Raw genomic sequence first — 26675 nt, 5'->3', positions numbered from 1 at the left:
TGTCAGACAGTTATGCTAAATGAGGCCCACAAAGTTTTTTGCCGTAGGGATCGGTAGAGGAATATGAGACAAAATTGCTGCCAACGAAGACAGAAGAGCATTTTGTGTCCTTGGTTTTCATGTCTCTACCAGTCAGTTATTAGTGTGCACCGTCATTTTCAAACAAAGCTTGGTGAGAAAGTGAGAAGACATTCTTTCTGCGAGGGGATGCAAAGTCGGTGTAATGGAAGCCGGTGGTTTCATGGAATCTTTAGTATTTAGTGATGAAGCCGCCTTCCACCTTTTGGGCAATAAACGTAATGTCAGAAGCCTGGGGAGGAGGGAACCCCACATGTCCATGTGGAGTGTATGTGCAACTCCCCCAAGGCAAAGGTGTTTGGCGCTATGACCTTTTGGGAAAGTGTACGGCCCCTTCTTACTCCACGAGGAGACAATTGCACTTTTACGTGCAAGTTGTTTCCACTGTATCCAAGGTACAGGCAGGACTGTATATTACTTGCATCACCTTTTCTGTTTCTATTCACCTAGGTATTACTATTTTGGGACTATACAGAATTGGGGGTGTCAACTCCAAAGTTCAGAAGTTGATGAATACAGTTTTTTGTAAGTATTTTCTATTCTGTACCACAATGTCAATGGAATCCATTCATAGAGTTTATAATGGTCTTGTCCCAACTTGTTCCTTTGATTTCATTATTTAATTGGGTGCCATTTATATTGCAATGGCTTTACCGACACCTCTATAGTGATTATCATATTGCTGGGGTGGCTACATATAAAAAATGAGTTATCTAGTAAGGACTGCCCCTTTAAAGGGGGAATTAATTCCTATTATACCACTGAAATACAATTGAATAGTTAGGCTGAAACTCCAGTGATTTCCAAAACTATACAGCGCCTAAGCCCCTTTGATGCCGCTCAGTTTCCAGTAAAAGAAATCTCTCGATTGAAGTCCAGGCCTACAGACTCTACTGATGTGAACTTCTGACATAAGTGAATGAACAGTGCTAATCAATACAGATCTGCCCTTAAGGTTCTAGGACAAGCCTGCTGACAACTCCTATGGGCACTCCAGTTGCAAATTGTCGGCACCTTTTACACCCAACATGTGTTGGAGCAAAATAGCCCAGAAGCAGCCGAATATAAAATTAAGAGGTTTCACAAAGGAGGAAATATGTTGTAGAGTTTTGGTCGCTCAATAAGACATATTCCACGATTTCTCATCAGGACTTCATTGAAAATGTAAGACAAGTCATAATAATTTTTAGTACAACTTTGTTCCAGAACATGGAGCAGACACAGCTGACAGACACCAATGAAAGAGATTCCCACCATTACCCTATAGAATATTTACCTCCTCGTCTACCCTAGACCACCAGGGAATCATGTTCGCCCCCTTTTTCTAACCTAGACCCCAAAAGAAGGGGGCATTACCCTAGACTACAAAGGAAGAAATTCTATTAAACGCCTCTTTAACGCTAGACTCAAAGTAAGGGGACATTACCATAAACCACCAGGAAATCCTATTTCCTTCTTCCACCCTAGACTATAAAGGAAAGGGACAATACCATAGACCAACACAGTACATATTAATTTCATCTTCTACCCTAGACCACATAGGAAGGCAACATTACCCTAGACTACCAAAGAAGAAATCATTTGAAAATCCTCTTCTACCCTAGAGATAAAGTAAGGGGACATTACCGTAGACCACCGGACAATCATATTGACCTATTCTACTATCTTAGAGCACAAAAGAAAGTGGCAATACCCTCAACTATCAGGAAATCATATTAATCCCATTGTCTACCATAGACTACAAATGAGAAGGAAATTACCCTATACTACCACAGAACATATTAATCCCATCTTCTACCCTAGACCAAAAAGAAAGGCGACATTACCCTAGACCACCAAAGAATCATATTTACCCCCTCTTCCACCCTTAACCACAAAGGAAGATGACATTACTTAAGACCAGCAAAGAATCATATTAACCCTCTCTTCTACTCTAGACCACAAATGAAGGGGACTTTAACCTAGACTACTAAGCAATCATATTAACCCCATCTGCTACCCTAGACCCAAAAGGAAAGCGACATTACCCTAGACCACCAAAGAATCATGTTAACCACCTCTTCCACCCAAGACCACAAAGCAAGGCGACCTTATGCTAGACCAGCACTTCTTCCACCCTAGACCACAGAGGAACATGACAATACCCTAGACCTCCAGGGAATCATTCACCCCATTTCCAGCCCTAGACAATGAAGGAAAGGGACATTACCCTAGACCACCAGGGAATTATATTAAAGGGGTTGTCCCGCGCCGAAACAGGTTTTTTTTTTTTTTAAACCCCCCCCCCCGTTCGGCGCGAGACAACCCCGATGCAGGGGTTAAAAAAACCACCCGCACAGCGCTTACCTGAATCCCGGCGGTCCGGCGTCTTCATACTCACCTGCTGAAGATGGCCGCCGGGATCCTCTGTCTTCATGGACCGCAGGGCTTCTGTGCGGTCCATTGCCGATTCCAGCCTCCTGATTGGCTGGAATCGGCACGTGACGGGGCGGAGCTACACGGAGCTACACGGAGCCCCATTCAGAAAAGAAGAAGACCCGGACTGCGCAAGCGCGGCTAATTTGGCCATCGGAGGCCGAAAATTAGTCGGCACCATGGAGACGAGGACGCCAGCAACGGAGCAGGTAAGTATAAAACTTTTTATAACTTCTGTATGGCTCATAATTAATGCACAATGTACATTACAAAGTGCATTAATATGGCCATACAGAAGTGTATAGACCCACTTGCTGCCTCGGGACAACCCCTTTAACCCCCTCATCCCACTAGACCACACAGGGAGATGACATTACCCTGGACTACAAGGGAATCTTACTAACTCCATCTTCTACCGTAGATCAAGAAGATACTACTAGTATATCTCTGACCTAGGACCATGGAAGTCTGAAAATTAGTCTGGTTTTGTTTTTCTTAAATTTTGTTGGCGAAAGTGCTATAGTCTGGAAAAAGCTTTTTGTACAATGCCATAACAATAAAGCAAAACACATAGTAAATAAGATGACCAGGTCTACTCATTGTGATATAAACAGAGGCACAGTATGTAGTTAACCTGGTGTACTCGCAGGACGTACTGTAGACTAACAGTACATATCTCATTATAACTGTAAAGTAACTGTAAAGAGCTGCGAAGACTGTAAAAACGTAAAATAATATTAGGAGCAGGATGACATTGTCAGATCACAGTATAAAAACCTCTTCTTGCTGGAAATGGATTTTTAAGTGAGGTACTTGTGTTCAGGAACAGCTTTAATGGAAACTTGTAGGAGTGATTTCCTCTTTTAAAGGAATACTCCAGTAAAAATGGAGAGTCTCTAAGTGATTCACTAAGGAGTCTTTCAAACTGTGCAATGAATATTTTTTTTAGCTCCCCTGTTTGCCAGGCAAAATATGTACAGCCCACTGCCTAGTAACTTATGGAGGCACAGCCTTTTAGTTACAGACTTTTTATGGGATTGTTTACGTACTTTATTCAGCTTAATGTTGGGTTATCACTAGGGATGAGCGAGTATACGCGCTAAGGCACTACTCGCTCGAGTAATGTGCCTTAGCCGAGTATCTCCCCGCTCGTCCCGAAAGATTCGGGTGCCACCGCGGGGCGGGGAGCTGCGGGGGAGAGCAGGGAGGAACGGAGGGGAGATCTCTCTCTCCCTCTCTCCCGCCCGCTCTGCCCCGCTCCCCGCCGCAACTCACCTGTCAGCTGCGGCGGCCCCCGAATCTTTCGGGACGAGCGGGGAGATACTCGGCTAAGGCACATTACTCGAGCTAGTAGTGCCTTAGCGAGTATACTCGCTCATCCCTAGTTATCACATTTACCATCATATTATACCAGTTAGATAAGTAGGGGTTATGATCTTAGAGGGATGTCTTTGCATAAAGAGTTTTTATTGACCAACATCCATGAGGTCTAGTGTATTGAAGAGATCAATGCCAAATCCTAGTGCTATAGAGTAGTATTACCAACTTCCCAGGTGGTCTACAGAAGGGTGAGGGATAATGATAGCATCTCTAGTGGTCTAGGGCAGAGAAAAAATGAATGTCAGTATGCCTGTGGATTTAGTGTGGTGAAGGGTATAATCATCCCTGGTGGTCTAGTGTAGTGAAGGGGATAATCATACCTGGTGTCTAGTGTTGTGAAGTAAGATAATCATCCCTGGCGCTCTAGTATAGTAAAGGGGATAATCATACTTGGTGCCTAGTGAAATAATCATCTTTGGTCTGGTGTGGTGCAGGGAATAATCATACCTGGTGTCTAGTGTTGTGAAGTAAGATAATCATCCCTGGAGGTCCAGTGTAGTGAAGGGGATAATCATACCTGGTGTCTAGTGTTGTGAAGTAAGATAATCATGCCTGGTGGTCTAGTGTAGTGAAAGGGATAATCATACCTGGTGTCTAGTGTTGTGAAGTAAGATAATCATCCCTGGCACTCTAGTGTAATAAAGTGGATAATCATACCTGGTGTCTAGTGAAATAATCATCTTTGGTCTGGTGTAGTGAAGGGAATAATCCTCACTGGTGGTCTAGTGTGGTAAAGACGATAATCATAGCCGGTGTTTAATGTGGTCAAGTGGTATAATTATCCCTGGTAGCCTAGTGTTGTGAATGGGATAATTATACCTGGTGTCTAGTGAAATAATCATCTTTGGTCTGGTGTGGTGAAGGGAATAATCATACCTGGTGTCTAGCAAAATAATCATCTTTGGTCTGGTGTGGTGAAGGGAATAATCCTCCCTGGTGGTCTAGTGTGGTGAAGACGATAATCATAGCCGGTGTTTAATGTGATCAAGTGGTATAATTATCCCTGGTAGCCTAGTGTTGTGAATGGGATAATCATACCTGGTGTCTAGTGAAATAATCATCTTTGGTCTAGTGTGCTGAAGGGGATAATTGTACCTGGTGGTTTTAGACAATTAAGAGGATAAGGAAAGCATCCCTAGTGGTCTAGGTAAGAGAAGAGGCTAATAACAGCATGGTGGTCTCTGTTTATTCACTTCCCCAGACTCCACTGTGCGAAGATAACTGTGTTGAGCTGTCTCTTGGAAGGATAGAAAGGACTCTGACATTATAACTCATCAGCTGCTGGGTTCTCTCTGTGTTTGGGCGGAATGAAGTAATGTGCCTGATCTCAGTATTGAGCTCCATGAGTGGCGGCAGACATACATTTTTGCCAGCATCAGTCTCTTTGTGTCTTTTAACTAGAAGAGCAGTCACATACTAGCCAAATGACAACCCTAGCTAAGGGCCATATTGGCTCTAAAGAGCAGAGAAACAAATCAATATTCTCCTCATAGAAACCTGTCATAGAAGTCTATGTAATAAGATCCTTCAAGGCGATGTCCAAACGTTAGGGGGTAAGTGTCTGATTAGTGGGTTGTCTGACTGCTACAACCCCTACCAATCATGAGAAGGGAGATCTCCACATATGAAATGATCGGAGGTGGAGCATGCATGGTGTTGCTTCATTCATCTCAATGGGACTAACAATGGGAAGCCGAGTCAAGTGCTCAGCTTCTCAGGTAGCCCCTTAGAGATGAATAGAGCTGCAGTGCACATGCTTGCCCCTCCATTCTTATGTGGAGATGCGGGACCCCCCTTTTAATGATTAATGAGGATCCTATGAGTTGGACCCCCATGGATCAGACACTTTTTTTCCTGAACGGTGGATAAGGGATAGGTTTATATCTTGGGACATCACCTTCAATACAGATCCTTGTCTTCCCCATAAAAATGAACAGACTTTAGAATATCTGTAGCTGTATGCGTGTGTAGGATGTGATCGTATGCGAGTATTCATATGGAAATATCTTTTTACTTTTAGCCCCTAAAGCTCCTCCGGATATGGATATTGATTTAGAATTATGGGACAATAAGACCATAACAAGTGCACTAAAAAACTACCTCAGGTGAGTGATAACATTGGCATGCGAAATAATGAAGATCTATGGCAAAAACTATACACCAACACTGAATCCCCCACCCATATATTTTGGGAGAGGATACTGATAGCCAAAGTTTGGCGTTTGGTTATGAGCCCACACTTGAAAACCTTTTTTACATATATAGCATATATAGCAAACTTGACAATGCGTTCAGTACACAATTGTGGCGAATGTAAACGTGACTGTTGCAATAGCTGATGTTGAATTATGTGTCAATTTAAAGTTTGTTGCAACTGTGCATCTAATCGGCAAAGTGTCAAGTTAACGTTTGCTACATCTGTACTTCTTAATGTAAAAAGCTCCGCCTTTCAGAGCTGATCATTTCATTCTCTATGCCCCCAAATCTAGACATAGAGATAAAGGAGTTGTAGCATAGTATAAAATCATCCCCTTTTTACAGAATAGGGGATTACTTTATAATCGGTCCCGAAAACTGGGACCTGGACAGTCCATGTATGAATGAAGCGACAGTCGCACATGTGCACCACAGCTCTGTTCATTTCAATGACGGCACCAGAAATTGTTAAGTTCGACCTCTTGGCAATCTGTGGCATGGTCATCATAATAAATAGTGCGGTGGCGGCGCACATGAGTGACCTCTACTTTATTCATGCTGGGACTGTAGAGACTCCTGTTCTTGGGATAGGTGGCGGTCCCAGCAGTTGGATCCCCACAAATCATAAAGTTATTCTCTAGCCTATTATTGGGATCCCTGCTGGGAATGCGGACAGCGCTGTCAATATTGCAGCAGCCTGGTACAATGAATTCAATGTTATCTGTCCTTGCAGGATCAAATCGGGTTGCTGCAATACAGACAGCACTCTCTGCCTCTAGCGCTGTGTGCACTGACAGCAGCGATCCCAAATGGAGGACCCCACGCCAATCAGATATTGATTATCTATCCTGAGGATATGCCATCAACATTAAAGTCTTAGACAACCCATTTAAAGGAGTTGACCTTAGTACTTACCCGCTCCAGCGGCATTGGGACCTCCACTTCAGTTCTGACTCCGGGTTAGGTGGTATGGACCTTTAGTTGCCAGTGATGTCATTGCCGAGGGCTGGCTATTCGGCTCAATTCCTTAACTAAACCAGCCAATGCAGAGATAGAAAGGGGGCTGGTTTAGTTATTGAAATGAGCTGAACTTCCAGCTCCTTGGGAAGATATCATGGGCAACGCAAGGACCATACCATGTGACCCAATGTCGGAAGCGGGCCAAAATTGGGGGCAAGTACTTCCCCTTCCTGGACAACCCATTTTACCCATCAAATGTAATAATCTTATTTTCAAATGTACTCTAGAAGAAATATGTGATATGAAAAGTGATTTATGTTCCTCCAGGTGTCTGACGGAGCCCCTCATGACCTATAAATGGCACAAGGACTTTATTCTCGCCGTCAGTGAGTATACCTATGTATTTTATTATTTATGGGGGGTTTATTGTAGTGGGAAAGAAGACCAGAGGAATGTAATGACTAGAGATCCAGGGGCCGAAAAACTGAGCAGGTTGCAGCTTTGTGATGTCCCCAACCTCCGGGACCTCCACTGTTATCGAGAGTACAATCATCCGATTGAAGGAGTCTTAATAGGATATATGGAGGTCGAAGTCTCTGAATCAGGAGCCTTTCTGTTTCCCCTTTGTCCAGGGATACTGCACAGGTATTTCCACAAGTAATTGCATTGGGATCTCAGAAATAGAGCCCGATGTCATAAAAGAGGGCTGGCTATGGACAGCCTGCTGCAATGTCGTTCATATTGTATTGACAGGCATGTGAAGAAAAATGCAATGAGGGACCTGAACAGCGGTGGTTCCATTTCCTGTCTTCTGCATTCATATGTAGCTGCTGTAAAAAATCCTGTCTTTAGTAATGACAGTAGTTTAGCTCCACCCTACAGTCATTCATGTGATCTAACAGCTCATCTCCAAGGTGAGGGCCTTAAAAGGATGCCTGTTAAATTACAGTATAATGCAATACCATAGTATTGCATTATACTGTATAAGCAATCAAACAATCACAAGTTCAAATCCCCTATAAGGACTGAAAGAAAGAGTAGTAATAAGTAAAATAAAGATTTTTTTAATGATTGTAAATAATAAAAAAGTTTAAAAAAAAAACACTTTTCCCAGTCGTCGCATCATAAAATGAAAAAATATTAAAATGTAAAAATTGGTATTGCTGCGTCCTTAATGGTCAGATTCATTAAAACCTCACATTATTAGGCCATATTTACACATAGCAACTCACATTGTACAGCACACTCACCCTCCATTCTGTGTGATGGTGCAATTGCATTTTTTTTTTCATTTTAACCCAATTAAAATTTTTTAAAATATTTTATTCTATTATAATGTATGGTATATGGTGCTATTGAGAAATACAACTCATCCTATGAAAAACAAACGCTCATGTAACTATGTCACCAGAAAAATCAAAAAGTGGGGATAATAGAACTGCAGAATATGACCTTGGACACAGGAGCCTCGGTGACCCTTGGTCATGAATGGGTAAAGGATGTAACTGTTTTTGGATTTCCCACAATGCACTGCTCTATGGTAGTAGAAAGCCAGCAGAATCTTGAATTTAACTTTAGACGCAAGTAAACATCTTGTAACTCAGGATCCATACAAGATGAGAAAAGGATTTACAAACTTACTCAACCCTCTTTCATTTCCTCTACAGAATCGGATGACCAGAATTACCGAGTACAAGCCGTACACGCCTTAGTCCATAAACTACCAGAGAAGAACCGAGAGATGTTGGACATCTTAATTAAGCACCTTGTCAAGTAATGTTCTCTTCATACACGTCTTACATTGTGGGGGTCAGGCATGACTGAATATACATATACTGTATATATTTGTCAATTTCAAAAAGTTTTGTGCTTAGTTTTGGTACTTTATATCACAGCTTTCATGATTTTCCCTGTTATGTGTGACAGCATAAGAGCTTTCCCTGAGGCCTCTTTCACACGAGCATCAAAATCATGCCGAAGATACCTGCACAAAAAAATTGCGGCTAACTGCACTAAAAATCGTATGAATGATGATTTCCCGCTATTAAGTCCCGAACTTAATTAGCAGTGGAATTGCCCGTTCACACGATTGGGAGCTGCGTGTTGCAGAAAAAAAGTGCTACTTTAGATAAAGGAAAGCCCACGGGGCTTCCCTTCATTGCAGTGAAGCTGGAGGGATTCCACATAGCAGGGAGAGGGGTTCCCCTCCAGGGGAGAAGGAATAATTTTCCCGTAGCGGAAGAAAGGGGTTTCTCTGCAGGGGAGAAGGAGGAATTCCTCCGTAGCGGGGAGAGAGGGGTTTGCCTGCAGGGAAGAAGGAGGAATTCCTCCGTAGCGGGGAGAGAGGGGTTCCCCTGCAGGGGAATCCCTCTTTCCTCACAGCGGGGATATTCCTCCATCTCCCCTGCAGGTAACCCCCTGTCTCCCCGCTCGGGGGAATTCCTCCTTCATCTAAAGGTTTCCATAGGAAACCATTGGTTGTATTCATCACGATTTTTTGACACATGTAACTTAGCCACAGAAAATTGTCCATGTGAAAGAGGCCTAAAGAAAGTAAAATCTGCAGTAATTTACGAGGAATCCAGTTTTTTATTTTAATAAACATTTTTGGCCATGCAGGGTATCGCTGCACAGTCAGCAGAATCTCATGACTGTCTCTAACCTTGGCGTGATCTTTGGTCCTACACTGATGAGAGCCCAGGAGGAAACTGTAGCAGCAATGATGAACATTAAGTTCCAGAATATCGTTGTTGAGATTTTGATAGAGCACTACGAGAAGGTATCATCATCAATATAATCAATTATGTCATTCATGTGTAAATTAATCACTGGTTATAACTGTTGTAAAGAAATTATGGAGGCTTGGTCTTGCGTTCCCACTATTCCCTAAGTGGTTGCCCCAAGAATCTGAAAATGTTAGACTTTAGACCCCTGCCTAAAACTTTTATAGTTTATGCAGGTCCCACTACTATCTGCAGGAGTCAGCTGGACCATAGACAGTGACGCTGAATGACTACTACATTGCCATCGTTGCTCGTGGCAAGTGGTCGGAGCTTCACATACTAGATAACACACAAGAACAATCGACGATTCAAGCAGCCTGAAATCAATGTAAATCCCACCCATCATTTATGTGCTCTTCCTAATATCCAGCATGGAGAGATGCAGAAATTATGCTGGGTGGTACAGTTTTAGAGGCAATTATATCCCCAAATAGTCTAGTCTAGTGTATGGTTGAAGATAAAAGAGTCTATTCTAATTAACACGGCATCGGCAACTATTTTGTCCAACGTGCTCCCTGCACCTCTGCACACCCAATGTCATATGTTGAGAGAGGAGCAGGGGCGTAACTATAGAGGATGCAGGGGATGCGGTTGCACCCGGGCCCAGGAGCCTTAGGGTGCCCATAAGGCCTCTCTTCTCCATATAGGGAACCCAGTACTATGAGTAAAGCATTATATTTGGGGCCCTGTTACAAGTTTTGCATCGGGGCCTGGGAGCTTCAAGTTACGCCTCTGGAGAGGAGAATTATAGCAAAAGCTTTAAAGGGTTATATAGTATCAATCAATCATATGGAATATCCACCTATATGCTGTGGCTGAGATTTCAAAAACTGCCGACCGGGCTATTGTATAATATTTCCATAACTTTTATAGAAGTGAATGGGAGATGTGAAAACAGTGTAGAAGAACCCGGTTGGCTGTTTTCATAATCTCAACTACCACTGATTGTAGCATACAGACAGATATTTCCATCTTGGCCTTGACTGATAGAAATGTCAATGGTCTTATCAGCCCCATAAACTAAAGTAATGTGCTCCAAAAAATTGATCACATGTCCAATTCTTGTCGCGGACAATGTCAAAGTATGGGTCCGTCTACCGGACCGCACACAGCCAGTTGTACTTGGGGTGTTTGATGCGAGGTTGGCTTGAGCCTCTCGGATACACGGCAAGTATGTCGGAGGCCTAAGGGAAAGAAATTCCTATTGTTAAATAGATGCATATAGTAGATATGGGTTCCAGTTGGGTAAGGAAGCCGTTATGGCTTTTGTATGATGCCTACATTGTTTACAAGTGCCGATCTCATTACTTTTCAGTAGGAGAACGTGAATACTTTTTTGGCGGAAAACCCTTAAAATATGACAGAAACTGAAAATGCGTCGGTGTGGTTGCTGCCATAGAAACTAGGATTTCAAAAATTTGCCTTGTCTAACTAAGGCGCAATAATCCCTCAGACCATGAAGGGGTTAATCAAAACTAGTTAAAACTCCAAACAAAGAAACTTTAGATTAAAGAACATTGAAAGCTCTCAGCCCATTGACCGCGCACACTGAGACTCGCAGCAGCCGCCCTCTTTCCACTTGAAGAAATTAGTTTTGTGATAAAAAATTGTGTTTTCTAAAGAAACAAACGGAGGACCCATGCTGTCTCCATAATAAAAATAAATGAGTGACCGCAGACGGTGGAGCCGCAGCGTTTACCACGTCCATCACACTAGGAAAGCATCGCACTTTAACGGATTGAACGTGCAGAAAATTCAACTTTTAGTTGATGTTTACTAGAACAGTCCCATTATATGACTGCTGTTTATTCATGCAAATGATGTTATAAAGAACCCGCATTCTTAAAGGGGTTGTCCATAGGGATGAGCGAGCGTACTCGGAAAAGCACTACTCGCTCGAGTAATTTGCTTTATCCGAGTATCGCTGTGCTCGTCCCTGAAGATTCGGGTGCCGGCACGGAGCGGGGAGCTGCAGGGGAGAGCGGGGAGGAACGGAGGGGAGATCTTTCTCTCCCTCTCTCCCGCCCGCTCTCCCCTGCTCCCCGCTGCGACTCACCCGTCAGCCGCAGCGGCACCCGAATCTTCAGGGACGAGCACTGCGATACTCGGATAAAGCACATTACTCGAGCGATCTCTAGTTGTCCAGGATTAGAAAACATGGCTGCCTTTTTCCAGAAACAGTATCTCCTCTGTCCTTGGGTTGAGTTTGTATGTGGCACTTTTTCATTTTTCTGTTAACCACTTAGTGACTGCCCCCTTGCCTTTTTACGTCCTGGCGAAGTGGGCTTTAATCCTCAGGGATATAAAATCAAGGTCACCCTGAGGCCTCATGCCCATGGCCGTGACAGACTCCACCAGCAGAATACCGCAGCAGAGTCCATCACTGCGCCCTCCCCAAAGACCCCATACTCTCCTCTCGGATCTGCTGTGCGAGGCCCACATGACGCGCATGCGCAGTACAGCGCATGACGGGCCAGCAGTGTCATATGACGAGCCAGCAGTGTCATATGACGCGCCAGCAGTGTCATATGACACAGCTGGCGGTGGGCGGTGACTACAATGGAAGCCGGCTGCGCGTACTCCAGTGGCATTTAGAACATTTCGCAGTTTATTTCACACTGCAGATTTCCGCAGCATGAGCATTAAGTTATTAGGTTCAATACTTTGCAGAAATCCAGCTATGGGCATTAGCACTGAGGATTAAAGCCGCGGGGGGTTGTGGATGTAACAGCTAGGGCTGTCAGGGGGGCTGCGATATGCAACCCCTGATCATGCGATCACCGTTATCCATTGGACATGAGCTTGTGTGAAAGCAAAAAAACAACCCTTCCATCGCCATCTTCTGACGGCCATAACTTTTTTATTTTTCCATCTTCGGGTTGTGTAGAAGCTTATTTTTTGTGCAACAACTTGTAGTTTCTAATAGTACCATTTTGGGGCACATATCCCTTTTGATTGCTTTTTTAAAATTTTATCTTGGAGATGGGGGGGATCAAAAAAAAAAAAAATCGCAATTCTGGCATTGTGTAATTTTTTTCCCGACAGCGTTCACTATGTGGGATAAATAATGCATGGTTTTAATAGATTGGACTTTTATGAACACGGTGATGCCGCATATGTTTATTTTTTGTTTTATAAATGGAAAAAGAGGGGTTTAAACTTAATATTTTGATAATTTTTGTTTTGCTTTTTTTTTTAGTCCCCATAGAGGACTTGTACTAGTGATCAAGCTTCAGTATTGTAGTATATTGTACAGTATTTCTGCAGGCATTCTATTAAGCCATGCCTCTGACACAACTTAATAGGCAGAAATACATGGCAGCTCTGGGGACATTCACAAGGGCATATATAGTGTGAGAGAAAGGAGGAATAGCAAGGGAAGACATCAGATTGGCTTAGAGTATGCACCAAAGTAGAGCACACTCACTCTGGAATACAGCTTTAAATATTAGCATTCCCTTTGATGTTTTTGGAACTGAGGGCATCGTTACTTTTTCAAAAATTTCTGTAATCATGCAAATTTTAAAAGGTTTATTGATGGTAAAGCATGCTGTTTTATTACAGATTTTTCACACAGCACCAGATCCAAATGTACCGCTTCCTCAAGCCCAACCACGGTCAATTTCTAGACGAACCAGAGCAATCTGCCTTTCTACAGGTCCCAGGAAGCCCAAAGGGAGGTATACCCCATGTCTGGCCGATCATGATAGTGAGTATTCTCTTACTTGGTGGGTTGACTTGCTTCTTTTATCACCCCAACTACACAATGACCTCCTTTGAGGAGACAGAATCAATGAATCCACCACACACAGTTGGCCTTCAGAGTGGCATTACATCAGGGTTAGTAGCTGCAAGTAATGCTCACAATGTATCACCAATTGCCAAAGTTGTTTCAAGTTGTTCTTCCCGTTGCAGTCCATCAATTAGTATTAAATTGCGAGGGAAAACTCATCATCACAATCTGTTAGGGAATTCTGAATGAATAGAGTAAAGTCAACCATTCTTCTACAAGCCAACAACAGCTACAAAGAGAGTCTCTTGCTCTGGAGGACCCGGCGTGACCACGTATTACACAAACAGCCTATTGATTTCAGTGCATACTGTGTAATGCTTCATTTTCTCCAGGGGTGGCACTACAGAGAAATTGAGCACTTGCTTCCATGTTCACGAACACACCATAGAAACCTAACAAAAATTAGTTGCCAAAGTGTATATCTGTGAAAAGTACCTTTGTGGTTTGGTAAAAAAGACTTGTTAGTGGGACACTCCATCAAAATGATCACACCATTAGGCTGGATTCAGACGACCATATATCGGCTCGGTTTTCACGCCGAGCCAATATACGGTGTTCTCATCTGCAGGGGGGTGGGCAGGATGGAAGAGCCAGAAGCAGTGCTCTGAGCTCCCGCCCCCTCTCTTCCTCCTCTCCACCCCCTCTCTGCCCCTCTGCACTATTTGCAATGAAAGGGGATGGGGCGGGGCTAAGTACCGAGAATTAGCCCCACCCCCATCCCGGCTGTCCTTATTGCAAATAGTGCAGAGGGGCGGAGAGGAGGCAGAGAGGGGGCGGGAGCTCAGAGCACTGCTCCTGGCTCTTCCAGCCTCCCCCCTGCAGAAAGAGACGACATATATCGGCTCGGTGTGAAAACCCAGCCGATATACATTCGTCTGAATCCAGCCTCATTTACATAAGGTGGCCATACACATTGTGTAAAAATGCTGTGTGCAGATTAGCGGCATCTTCCAATGTAAATCCAGGGCAAAAATCTGAGGCTCATATTAGAATTTCTGCTTGTGATAATGAGGTGAATTCAACGCAGATTTTAGGTCAAAGCCTTAGATAGAAGTAGAGTGATAACTGAATCACCATTGAACAAATGATTGTTCCACTGACACATCCATACATATTTTAGTCCATTTTGGCTGTTGTTCATACTGGCCATGCAGGTTCAATGGCAACAGATGAAGGAGGAACAATCTTTCATGGAATATTCTTTTATAAAAAGATTGTTCCCAAATACAAGATCTTTTGTCCGCCAATCAGATTAAAATTTCAAACATGGCCAACTTCTTTTCAGACAATGACGATCTGTCGCCTAAAAACAATCTGTCTTTGTTAACCCAACAAACAATTGTTTTGGCTGAAATCATCCATTTTAGGCAACTTTAGTCTTATGTGTATGGACACCTTTAGTGGTGGTGGACATTAGGATCGTCCTCACTGGCCTTATGATGCTACAAAACCAGTAGAGTTGAAAGACTGAAGTGTTGTAATAGGGGGACTAGAGCAGAAATTATTTTCACCGTTGACTTGTAACTTCAGCCAATAAATAAGGTAGGGTTCTTCTTTAGACAACACTTTCCCTTTTACCAGCTTAAAATCCACTTTAGATGTTTTTATTCTTTCTTCACAGGTGACTCTTACAGCAGCAGTCCAACGAGCACCCCAATGGGTAGTGTAGAGTCCTTGTCTTCACATTCCTCAGAGCAAAACATCAACTCAAGGTGTGCCTCATCCCCACAAAGGGACAAAAAGGGAGGAGGAATTCCCTGGGTCACCTCCACACCCTCGTCTAATGGCCAGAAGAGTTCTAGTCTGTGGACCACAAGCCCTGAGTCCAGCTCCAAAGAGGATGCTTCCAAAACGGACGTGGAGTCAGATTGCCAGAGTGTGTCTTCTGTTACCAGCCGTGGAAACGTTTCTCCTCCAATTGACCTAACCAAGAAAGGACATTATGAACTGTCGGGGCTTAAACGCTCTGCTGCCTCCTCGCTTCATTCCCTACCTTCCACAGAAGGTAGACATAAATACCAGTAGCTTAAATTTCTTTTCCTGGTTACAAAAGTGGAGATATTGATGTTATGTGCTGCTCCAAACATTTTTGGTTGAGACACTTGCACAATCTCCATCTAATCTTGATGAACATGACATTCTTGAAGATCCTTTTTCGATGGAAATGTTATATTGAAGGGGAATCTACTAATTTTGCCTCCCAACATATCTTATGCACAGTTGGTGAGGGTCCTTGAGCTCAGATCCCCACAGAACAAACCGCCAATGGTGCTCAGCTATAGTACTGTGTTGGAGATTTTTAGTGCTAAATGCCTCCAAGTATTGGGTTTGTGAGCTCTATAGAGCACCGTGCACACTCTAATATGGTAGTTGATGGATTCCCAGTGCTTAAGATCTCCATTAGTGATGTCTCTTTGCATTCTCAATGTCAATATTTACTTGTGGGAAAAGCCAAAAATTGTTGTCTCATGAAGGCAACCACCATCCAGAAGACTTTATTAGGAGGTCTCAATGTTACCTGTCCATTTACTTCATCTATTTCCATTCATCTAAGTGACCCCTGAGTCATCTTACATTTCTCTTGCAGTGGCCAAAATGTCTGGCCAAAGTAGGCTTCCTTTGACAAAAACAATATGGAAGGAGTCATTTATGATTAGATAATCCCTTTAAAAGATTCTTGGCAAATCTCTTAATATTCATGTATAGTTTATAATATTTTCTGTTTGCAGGTATGAAAAGTAGAACTCCATCAACTCAAAGCTTAGCGTCGGTGGACATTGCAAAGCCTTACCCTGATTTACCTCCTAAGGGAATAAGGAGGAGACTGGACACTGGTTCCAGTAATGGATACCAGAGACCTGGATCAGTGTAGGTTCTCCATATCTCTATATACTACTGACTGGTTAGTGACAAGGCACTGCCTGACTAATGTGTATTAGGACAATGTAATATTGATGGTTTCTTGGCTCTTAACCAAAAAAAAAGGTGATGAAGTTGGACTACAAATCTTCCAACAATATGCAACGCATTCTTTTGCAATAGTCCTGTCTTTTCCTTGAGTTTTCAGGGTTCTTAGTGAGGTCGCTGGTCTTTTGCCTTCCTCATTTATTCTTCTTCCAATCATTATTGTCTTTCCCAATGAGTTTGGTCTTCTCTTGGTCTGTGGCGTACTTTGGAGGTATATGTTAGGAAATACTCCTGATTAGAGATGAGCGAGCATACTCGCTAAGGACAATTACTCGATCGAGCATTGTCCTTAGCGAGTACCTGCCCGCTCAGAAGAAAAGGTTCGGGTGCCGGCGCGGGTGAGAGGTGAGTTGCGGCAGTGAGCAGGAGGGAACGGGGGGGGGGGGGGGGGGAGAGGGACAGAGAGATCTCCCCTCCGTCTCTCCCCGCTCTCTCTCACCCCTCCCCGCCGGCAGCCGAACCTTTTCCACCGAGCGGGCAGGTACTCACTAAGGGCAATGCTCGATCGAGTAATTGCCCTTAGCGAGTATGCTCGCTCATCTCTACTCCTGATATTTACAGACCTAGCAAAGTTTAACTTGACACTTAACATGTTAAAGAGATTTTCTGGGACTAAACTATTGATGATCCTTTAACATTAGGATAGGTCTTCAGTAGTTGGTTGGCAGGGATTGGCTACTCCGAAACCCTAGCGATCAGTTGTCCTAAGAGCCTCTTTGCAGGCATGTGATATTGATCTGAGAGCAGCTAAGTCCTACTCATGCGAACGGGATTCACTGCTATACCAAGTACATCTGTTATACAATGTACGGCACTGTGCCTTGCCTGCCCTGAAGTGGCCGCAGTGCTTACCTGAGCGCCATGGCCGCTTCAAACAGCTGATCACTGGAGTTCGCAAGCGGTAGATATTTGCCAATGAGGAACTGATGACCTATCCTGAGAATAGACCAACAGCTAAATAACTTTTATTACCTATCTATTAGATGGGTGGTAAAACTCTTGATTGGTGGGGTCTGACCAATGAGACTCCTACTGATCTTGAGAATTGGGGTAACATTTCCCTGTCTGCCTCACTAGAGCATCTCTGCACCCGCCGCAGTGAGGAGAAGATTGAATCGAGGTATGCCTATGGCTGTGCATGTGCGGACCCACTATATTCATTCTAACGGCTCATTCACACTAGCGTATTTGCGCTGTGTAATACGCAGGGAATAGAACCCATTGATTTCATTGGGTTCATTCACATAAGCATAGGTTTCACATGATGTTCGATCGCATTGAAAATATATGGCATGTCGTATTTTGGTGCGTATTATGCACTGCAATCGTCCATTAAAGTCAGTGGATCGGTGCTGCAAATCAATGGGTTTTTCTGCATTCTTTTTTGCATTTGCAAATATGCAGTGTATTTGTGGGCATAAAAGGAGCGGGTGACATACACAGGCGAATGGGAAATACGTAGAACATTTACATAACCGAAACCTGCTCTATTCACTGTGACGTCTCTATGGTAAAAGAATCATCCCTGCAGCGAGGAGTAGAGGGATCGTCTTGGGATTGTTGGAGGCCTCAGCGGTGAGAACCCCATCAATCAGACTGTTATCACCTATCCTATGGAGAGATGAGATGATAAATGTTTATTCTGGTGAACCCCATTAAGTCCCTCAAAAGTTTTTTTTAAATAAACTGCTGCACAGAACTTTTCTTTGCCCTTTCAAACGCTTTTTAATGGTTTGTTGTATCAAGATAAGCTAACTTGTTGCAGCAAGTTATCAACGTTGGGTTAACTACAAGTTAGCTACATCTATACCTTCAAACAGAAGCCTCCAACGTATGCCCCGTAGTGCATGCATCACCACCAATAGGCCACCATTATTACAAAAAAAGTGTTTTTTTTTCCTTTGGTCTTTTCCAAGATGCCTCTCTTTGTACCTTTAAAAAAAATAGGCTATACCAACCCATACCTCCCTGATGTATGCACAAAAGACATACTTTTGCTATACATCAGGGCAATGGTACCTATGGACACCCATGGTGGAGACATCAGGAGCCTTCCAAATGCATACACCAAATAGAGTGGAAAAATGGTTATGCGAACTAACTAGCAGTAAGCTATATAGTTGTACAGCTCATTCATTGGGTGGCTTAGTGATCAGTAGGTGACCAGTACTAACTAGCAGTAGGCTATATAGTTCTACAGCTCATTCATTGGGGGACTTAGTGATCAGTATATGACCAGTACTAACCAGCAGTAGGCTATGTAGTTCTACAGCTCATTCATTGGGGGACTTAATGATTAGTAGATGACCAGTACTAACTAGCAGTAGGCTATATAGTTCTACAGCTCATTCATTGGGGGACTTAGTGATCAGTATATGACCAGTACTAACTAGCAGTAGGCTATATAGTTCTACAGCTCATTCATTGGGTGACTTAGTGATCAGTAGGTGACCAGTTCTAGCTAGCAGTAGGCTATGTAGTTCTACAGCTCATTCTTTGGGGGACTTAATGATCAGTAGATGACCAGTACTAACTAGCAGTAGGCTATATAGTTCTACAGCTCATTCATTGGGTGACTTAGTGATCAGTATGTGACCAGTACTAACTAGCAGTAGGCTATATAGTTCTATAGCTCATTCATTGGGTGACTTAGTGATCAGTAGGTGACCAGTACTAACTAGCAGTAGGCTATATAGTTCTACAGCTCATTCATTGGGTGACTTAATGATCAGTAGGTGACTAGTACTAACTAGCAGTAGGCTATATAGTTGTACAGCTCATTCATTGGGTGATTTAGTGATCATCAGGTGACCAGTACTATCTAGCAGTAGGCTATATAGTTTTACAGCTCATTCATTGGGTGACTTAGTGATCAGTATGTGATCAGTACTAACTAACAGTAGGCTATATAGTTCTACAGCTCATTCTTTGGATGACTTAGTGATTAGTAGGTGACCATTACTAACTAGCAGTAGACTATATAGTTCTACACCTCATTCATTGGGTGACTTAGTGATCGGTAGATGACCAGTACTAACTAGCATTAGACTATATAGTTCTACAGCTCATTCATTGGGGGACTTAGGGATTAGTAGGTTACCAGTACTAACTAGCAATAGGATATATAGTTCTACAGCTCATTCATTGGAAGACTTGGTGATCAGTAGGTGACCAGTTCTAACTAGCTGTAGGTTATATAGTTCTACAGCTCATTCATTGGGTGACTTAGTGATCAGTAGGTAATCAGTACTAACTAGCAGTAGGATATATAGTTCTACAGCTCATTCATTGGAAGACTTGGTGATCATTAGGTGACCAGTACTAACTAGCTGTAGGCTATACAGTTCTACAGGTCATTCAATGGGCGACTTAGTAATCAGTAGGTGACCAGTACTAACTAGCAGTAGGCTATATAGATGTACAGCTCATTCATTGGGTGACTTAGTGATCAGTAGGTGACCAGTACTAACTACCAGTAGACTATATAGTTCTACAGCTCATTCATTGGGTGACTTAGTGATCAGTAGGTTACCTGTACTAACTACCAGTAGACTATATAATTCTACAGCTCATTCATTGGAAGACTTGGTGATCAGTAGGTGACCAGTTCTAACTAGCTGTAGGCTATATAGTTCTACAGCTCATTCATTGGGGGACTTAGTGATCAGTAGGTGACCAGTACTAACTAGCAGTAAGCTATATAGTTCTACAGCTCATTCATTGGGGGAGTTAGTGATCAGTAGGTTACCAGTACTAAACAACAGTAAGCTATATAGTTCTACAGCTCATTCATTGGGTGACTTAGTGATCAGTAGGTGACCAGTACTAACTAGCAGTAAGCTATATAGTTCTGCAGCTCATTCATTGGGTGACTTAGTGATCAGTAGGTAACCAGTACTAACTAGCAGTAGGCTATATAGTTCTACAGCTCATTCATTGGGTGACTTAGTGATCAGTATGTGATCATTACTAACTAGCAGTAGGCTATATAGTTCTACAGCTCATTCTTTGGGTGATTTAGGGATCATTAGGTGACCAGTACTAACTAGCAGTAGGCTATATAGTTTTACAGCTCATTCATTGGGTGACTTAGTGATCAGTAGGTTACCTGTACTAACTACCAGTAGACTATATAATTCTACAGTTCATTCATTGGAAGACTTGGTTATCAGTAGGTGACCAGTTCTAATTAGCTGTAGGCTATATAGTTCTACAGCTCATTCATTGGGTGACTTAGTGATCAGTAGGTGACCAGTACTAACTAGCAGTAGGCTATATAGTTCTACAGCTCATTCATTGGGGGAGTTAGTGATCAGTAGGTTACCAGTACTAAACAACAGTAAGCTATATAGTTCTACAGCTCATTCATTGGGTGACTTAGTGATCAGTAGGTGACCAGTACTAACTAGCAGTAGGCTATATAGTTCTACAGCTCATTCATTGGGTGACTTAGTGATCAGTATGTGATCATTACTAACTAGCAGTAGGCTATATAGTTCTACAGCTCATTCTTTGGGTGACTTAGGGATCATTAGGTGACCAGTACTAACTAGCAGTAGGCTATATAGTTTTACAGCTCATTCATTGGGTGACTTAGTGATCAGTAGGTGACCAGTACTAACTACCAGTAGACTATATAATTCTACAGTTCATTCATTGGAAGACTTGGTTATCAGTAGGTGACCAGTTCTAATTAGCTGTAGGCTATATAGTTCTACAGCTCATTCATTGGGTGACTTAGTGATCAGTAGGTGACCAGTACTAACTAGCAGTAGGCTATATAGTTCTACAGCTCATTCATTGGGTGACTTAGTGATCAGTAGGTGACCAGTACTAACTACCAGTAGACTATATAATTCTACAGTTCATTCATTGGAAGACTTGGTTATCAGTAGGTGACCAGTTCTAATTAGCTGTAGGCTATATAGTTCTACAGCTCATTCATTGGGTGACTTAGTGATCAGTAGGTGACCAGTACTAACTAGCAGTAGGCTATATAGTTCTACAGCTCATTCATTGGGTGACTTAGTGATCAGTAGGTACCCTGTCCACATGATGCATGTCACAGCTGTTGTGCGCCAGTCTTAATATATGTCTTCTTTTTGCAGCGTGGCAGCTAAGGCTCAGCTTTTCGAGAACGCTGGATCAATGAAACAATCCACTCCCGGACGGTAAGCTGCAGATCCAGCATGAATTTGGTTAAAAAATATGAAGCCAGAGAAGGATTAATTTAGAAGGGAACTTGATTTGCAAATAATATGTTACAACATTGTACAGGTAGGGAGGTTGTGCCGAGCTCTACAGCTCTACAGTTGTCCACAGGACGGGGCATAACTTGGTGCCTTCAATAGTCTGTGCACCTCCTATGCTTAGGGCAGCTTCAGACAAACGTGTTTTTCTCCCCCGCGCGGCTGGGATAATCGCCGCCGTATAACGGGACAAAACAAAACCATTAATATCAATAGATTTCAGTGCTTTTGTTTTCACTATCGGGGTTCTCGCCCGTTATTAGTACGGCTGAGAAAATTAGGACTTGCCCTAACTTTCCCGCATGTAGTATTAACCACAGGGCGGGTCCTATCTTCTCGCTGTTTTTTTGGCGCAGAGTTTGAACTACCGTCAAAAAAACCTCTTTCAGGCACAACTACGCCCACAACCGGTGAGCGTAGTTACCCCTATGGGCATCTGAAACCGCCCTTATGTGTATTTTAAGCCCTTTGTGGGTAGGTTCACATGAGAGGTTTGCAATAACGCAGTGTTTCATGCACATCCTTTTGTATTGCGCTTGCATCTGCGTACCCATTGACTTCTATGGGGACCTTTGGTGCACAAATGGCCAGAAAATTAGAGCATGCTATGTTTTTTTGTTTGCGCAACCAAAATATGTAAATCTGAAGGAGCCCATTGAGTTCTGTTTTTTTGCTTACAATACGCAGTGAATAGAACCAATCGATTTCAAGGCGTTCGTTCATATAAGTGTATTTTGCGTGTGCAAAAAATATGCTGCCTGTTCTATTTACCTTTGCGGAGAAAGAGCACATAATGAACTAATTACACTAATCGCCCATTTCAATGAATAGCAGCATGGTTGCACGTTTTTTGCGTCCGCGGTTTGCGTGCGTAAATGCATATGATTTGCGTAAAATGCACACATGAGCACAAATATGCAACGACCCGCTGTGCAAATACCCGCATGAATGCGCTTACGCCTGTGTGATACTGCCTTAACCAGAACTCGGTGCGCACAATACTCTGCGTTCTTCGTGCGGAGTATTTCCTGTCCTAGCAGGGGTTAATAAACCGTTCTTAGGATTTGCAAACAGGAAGTTACCCTTCTGAGGAAGATACAATCGTAAATGTGTCTGACCGCAGTAAGTCGTGGGAAATATGTCTCAGCAGGCCAAATATTCCAGAAATTGTTACTGGGATGATAACCCTGCGCCACAAGACCGCCAAACGGACAACCGCGGGCTTTTCCTGGTGGGGGATGGGGAAGTAATTATTCTCTCTCGCAGTGCTCAGCCATTATAGTGTCCAGGGGGGTCATAGATGGTACAGCCCTTTAGCGTACTGAGACTTCTAGTTCTATAGGGGTACAAGAAATTGTACAGAACGGTATACGGCTGTGAAGTTGGCCAAACAACCCGCAATAGGCGCAGGGAAAGAGGTCATGCCGCATATTTTATGGCACGGCTAAAATGCATATTTGGTAAATTTTTCAATAAGTATGGTATGAGATGTCTTGTCAAATGCTTTACACAATTATGCCCATGTGACACCGGCCTAAATCCAATTTTTATGTTACACACATTTTTAAAGAATTTTTGTTTTTATTCTCAATGTCTTGAGTCTCTATATTTTTTTACAAAATCCTAATATCCTGCAGTTCTCACACTGACCACTAGGCCTAATAATAGTCTGACACTTCCCGTTCTGTAGAGAAAACTTCTCAACGTCATCTTATCATACAGGCAGGATGACAGTGAGAGGTGGTACAGATATATAACACAGGATCCAACATTCACGATAGGTGATGGTCATAGCTCACCTCCTTCCCCTCCCTGCACAATGACCTCTGCACATGTCACAGTGCATTCTTAGAACACTCCGACAGAAGTCAATGGGTCAGTTTATTTTCATTGTCTTGATGGCCCATGAGGCTGCTGTAAAGCATCTCTCTTAACCCCTTGAGTGGCACGCCCGGAAAATTTCCGGGGACGAGCTCCACTGCTCACAGCGACATAGCCCGGAAGATTTCCGGGCTATGTATCACTATGGGAGCTGCAGAGCACAATGCCACAAGCTGTGACAGTGTGCTCTGCCTGCACAGACCCACACAGAGCAGTGCAAGGGGTTTGAAAAACCAGCAGAAGATATTGCCGACATGTCGGCAATGTCCTGCTTTGTTTACAGGTTGCCATAGAGACCATCGGCTTGTCACAAGCAAGCCGATGGTCTCTGTGGCAGGGAGAGCTGGTTGTTAGCTGTCAGAGGACAGCTAGGTTCTAGCTCTTACAGCAGAGATCAGAGAAAACCTCCGATCTCTACTGTGTTAACCCTTTACATGCTGCAGTCTATGTGACTGCAGCATGTAAAGGGCTGTCACTGCAGCATGTAAAGGGCTGTCACCATCGGACCCCCGGAATGTGATCAGGGGTCCTAATGGGTCCCTGTGGAAGTCCCCTAAAGGGACAAAAAAAAAAAAAAATTAAAAAAAAATTAAAAAAAAAAAAGTAAAAAAATTATTAAAAAAATAAAAAAAACACTTGTCTCCCTTTACTTTGTAAAAAAATCAAAAATACAATCACACATGTGGTATCCGTGTGCGTCGTAATGACCCAGAGAAGGAAGTTAATACATTATTTAACCCCTTAATGACATGGCCCCTTTTTTTCTTTTTTCCCCATTTCTTTTTTTCCTCCCTCCTGTTTAAAAAATCACAACTTGTCCCGCAAAAAACAAGCCCTTATATGGCCATGTCAATGGAAAAATGAAAAAGTTATGGCTCTTGAGACGCAACTGCAAAACTAGTTGAAATTCAATGATTAGACCATTTTAAAAAACCTGCCCTGGTGGGCACAACAGGGTGGTAGGAAACCCGCCACTCAAGGGGTTAATACTGGTGTGTATGTGGGTTGTCGGGTGTGTATGTGGGCTGGCAGGTGTGTGCGTGGGCTGGCGGGGTGTATGTGGGCTGGTGGGTGTGTATGTGGGCTGGTGGGTGTGTATGTGGGCTGGCGGGTGTGTATGTGGGTTGGCGGGGGTGTATGTTGGCTAGCAGGGTGTATGTGGGTTGGCAGGTATGTACATGGCTGGCGTGTGTGTATGTGGGCTAGCGGGGTGTACATGGGCTGGCGGGTGTGTACGTGGGCTGGCGGGTGTGTAAGTGGGCTTGCGGGGAGTACATGGCTGGCGGGTGTGTATGTGGGCTAGCGGGGTGTACATGGACTGGCGGGGTGTACGTGGGCTGGCACGTGTCTACGTGGGCTGGCGGGGTGTACATAGGCTGGCGGGGTGTACATGGGCTGGCACGTGTGTACATGGGCTGGCGGGGTGTACATGGGCTGGCACATGTGTACATGAGCTGGCGGGGTGTACATGAGCTGGCGGGGTGTACATGGGCTGGCGGGGGTGTATATGGGCTGGCGGGGTGTACATGAGCTGGCGGGGTGTACATGGGCTGGCACATGTGTACATGGGCTGGCGGGTGTGTACGTGGGCTGGCGGGGTGTACATGAGCTGGCGGGGTGTACATGGGCTGGCACGTGTTTACATGGGCTGGCAGGCTGCCAGTCCAGCCCTGATTATAATGATAATAACTATTATTTGTTTCCTTGTAGCCAAGCAAAAGCAATGTATTCATGTAAAGCGGAACACAGCCATGAACTGTCCTTCCCCCAGGGGGCGCTGTTTACTAATGGTAAGTCTATGCTTTCTATTCGGTGTACTTCTAGATACTTTTATACCTCTTTTCCTTCTCTTACAGCTGTCATATTTCTGTTGCCTCTCTTGTACCGCGCTGCAGTGAAGCTTCCATTGTCCATCGCCACAGTATATGATGGATGCCTTGTGAAATCTCTAGGGGGTCTCGCTCTAGAGCCCTAATGCATATACTGTAGCCTCTGCTCTAAAACTCATTGCTGCTGGCAGCAGACAAACAAAAGCATGCAATTAACCCTTTCAGGCTGACTCTAATGTGTGACATCGTCCGATACGTTTTCTATACTGCAGTCTGCTGTAGTTCTAGGCTATGTGCATCGGGGCGGATTAGCTGCAGATTTTCCATTTGAGACCCTCCGCAAGAAAAATCCAGCGCATTCATTCCACAACAAATCCGGCCCATGCGGACATCGCCTTAAAGGGGTTTTCTGAAAGTGAAAAAAATTCTATTTATTGGTCTGGGAATGGATTAAAACAGGAAAACAATTCAGTCAGGCTGCCTTCAGGCTTGTGATAAAATCGTGCCATTTTTGACTGATGCGAGAAAACGCAGAATTATGGAACCCGCGCTGTTCAATGACTTCATTCCCATCTAAGATATTGCGAGATTTGGGAATCGCTGCCTGTCTTATCTTTTTGCATTTTGCTTTTTTTCCTCCCCCATGTTTCCCTGTGGAGCCTCCAATTTTTCTATGCATTTGCACACCAAAGGTCCCCATAGAAGTCAATGAGGATGCGCAAATTGTTCGTTTCGCAGACACGCTACGCTCATGTGACGGGGGCCTTACTCTCTGTCAGATGTCTCCCCCAGCGGTCACATGTGTGGTGGGCATGCCATGCACTGCACTCCTGACTGCTGCAGCCTCTTCCGGGACGGACATGCAGGGACTGAGGCGACTGCTCTGACAAATGAGTGCTGCTTATTTTTTTTATTTTAACCCTTTCCCTGCCTACAGAGTTTTTTTTTCTACTGTCAGAAACCCCTTTAAGGGATTTTTTGTATAAATAGATCTTATTCTGTGGATAACTTTAGGTCTGCAACTTTTTGATGTTCTGTTCAATTCATCATCCTATCCAAGATCTCTGCTTGCTTTTAGTAGATGATAAAACCTGCCTGGATCTGATACTTTTTAGACCTGAGAAGCTACATGGGATGATTTTCA

The 26675-nt window shown here is 43.6% G+C and overlaps 1 protein-coding gene across 1 annotated transcript in view; it reads left to right on the top strand.

The window, feature by feature from the left end:
* The window catches only part of ARHGAP42 (Rho GTPase activating protein 42), a 289629-nt gene that overhangs the window by 256583 nt on the left and 6371 nt on the right, over positions 1-26675 (top strand). Inside the window, exons 14-23 of the mRNA XM_066586582.1 lie at positions 529-603; positions 5894-5978; positions 7357-7415; positions 8697-8802; positions 9649-9808; positions 13377-13521; positions 15227-15610; positions 16335-16473; positions 21681-21743; positions 25413-25492. Coding sequence (XP_066442679.1) covers positions 529-603; positions 5894-5978; positions 7357-7415; positions 8697-8802; positions 9649-9808; positions 13377-13521; positions 15227-15610; positions 16335-16473; positions 21681-21743; positions 25413-25492 — 1296 coding nt within the window. The remainder of the gene's footprint in view (positions 1-528; positions 604-5893; positions 5979-7356; positions 7416-8696; positions 8803-9648; positions 9809-13376; positions 13522-15226; positions 15611-16334; positions 16474-21680; positions 21744-25412; positions 25493-26675) is intronic.

The sequence above is a fragment of the Eleutherodactylus coqui genome, chromosome 1 (genome assembly GCF_035609145.1).
Source record: "Eleutherodactylus coqui strain aEleCoq1 chromosome 1, aEleCoq1.hap1, whole genome shotgun sequence".
Classification (NCBI taxonomy): Eukaryota; Metazoa; Chordata; class Amphibia; order Anura; family Eleutherodactylidae; genus Eleutherodactylus; species Eleutherodactylus coqui.
The sequence above is the reverse complement of the archived record's forward strand: the minus strand, read 5'-3'. Positions and strand labels throughout refer to the sequence as shown.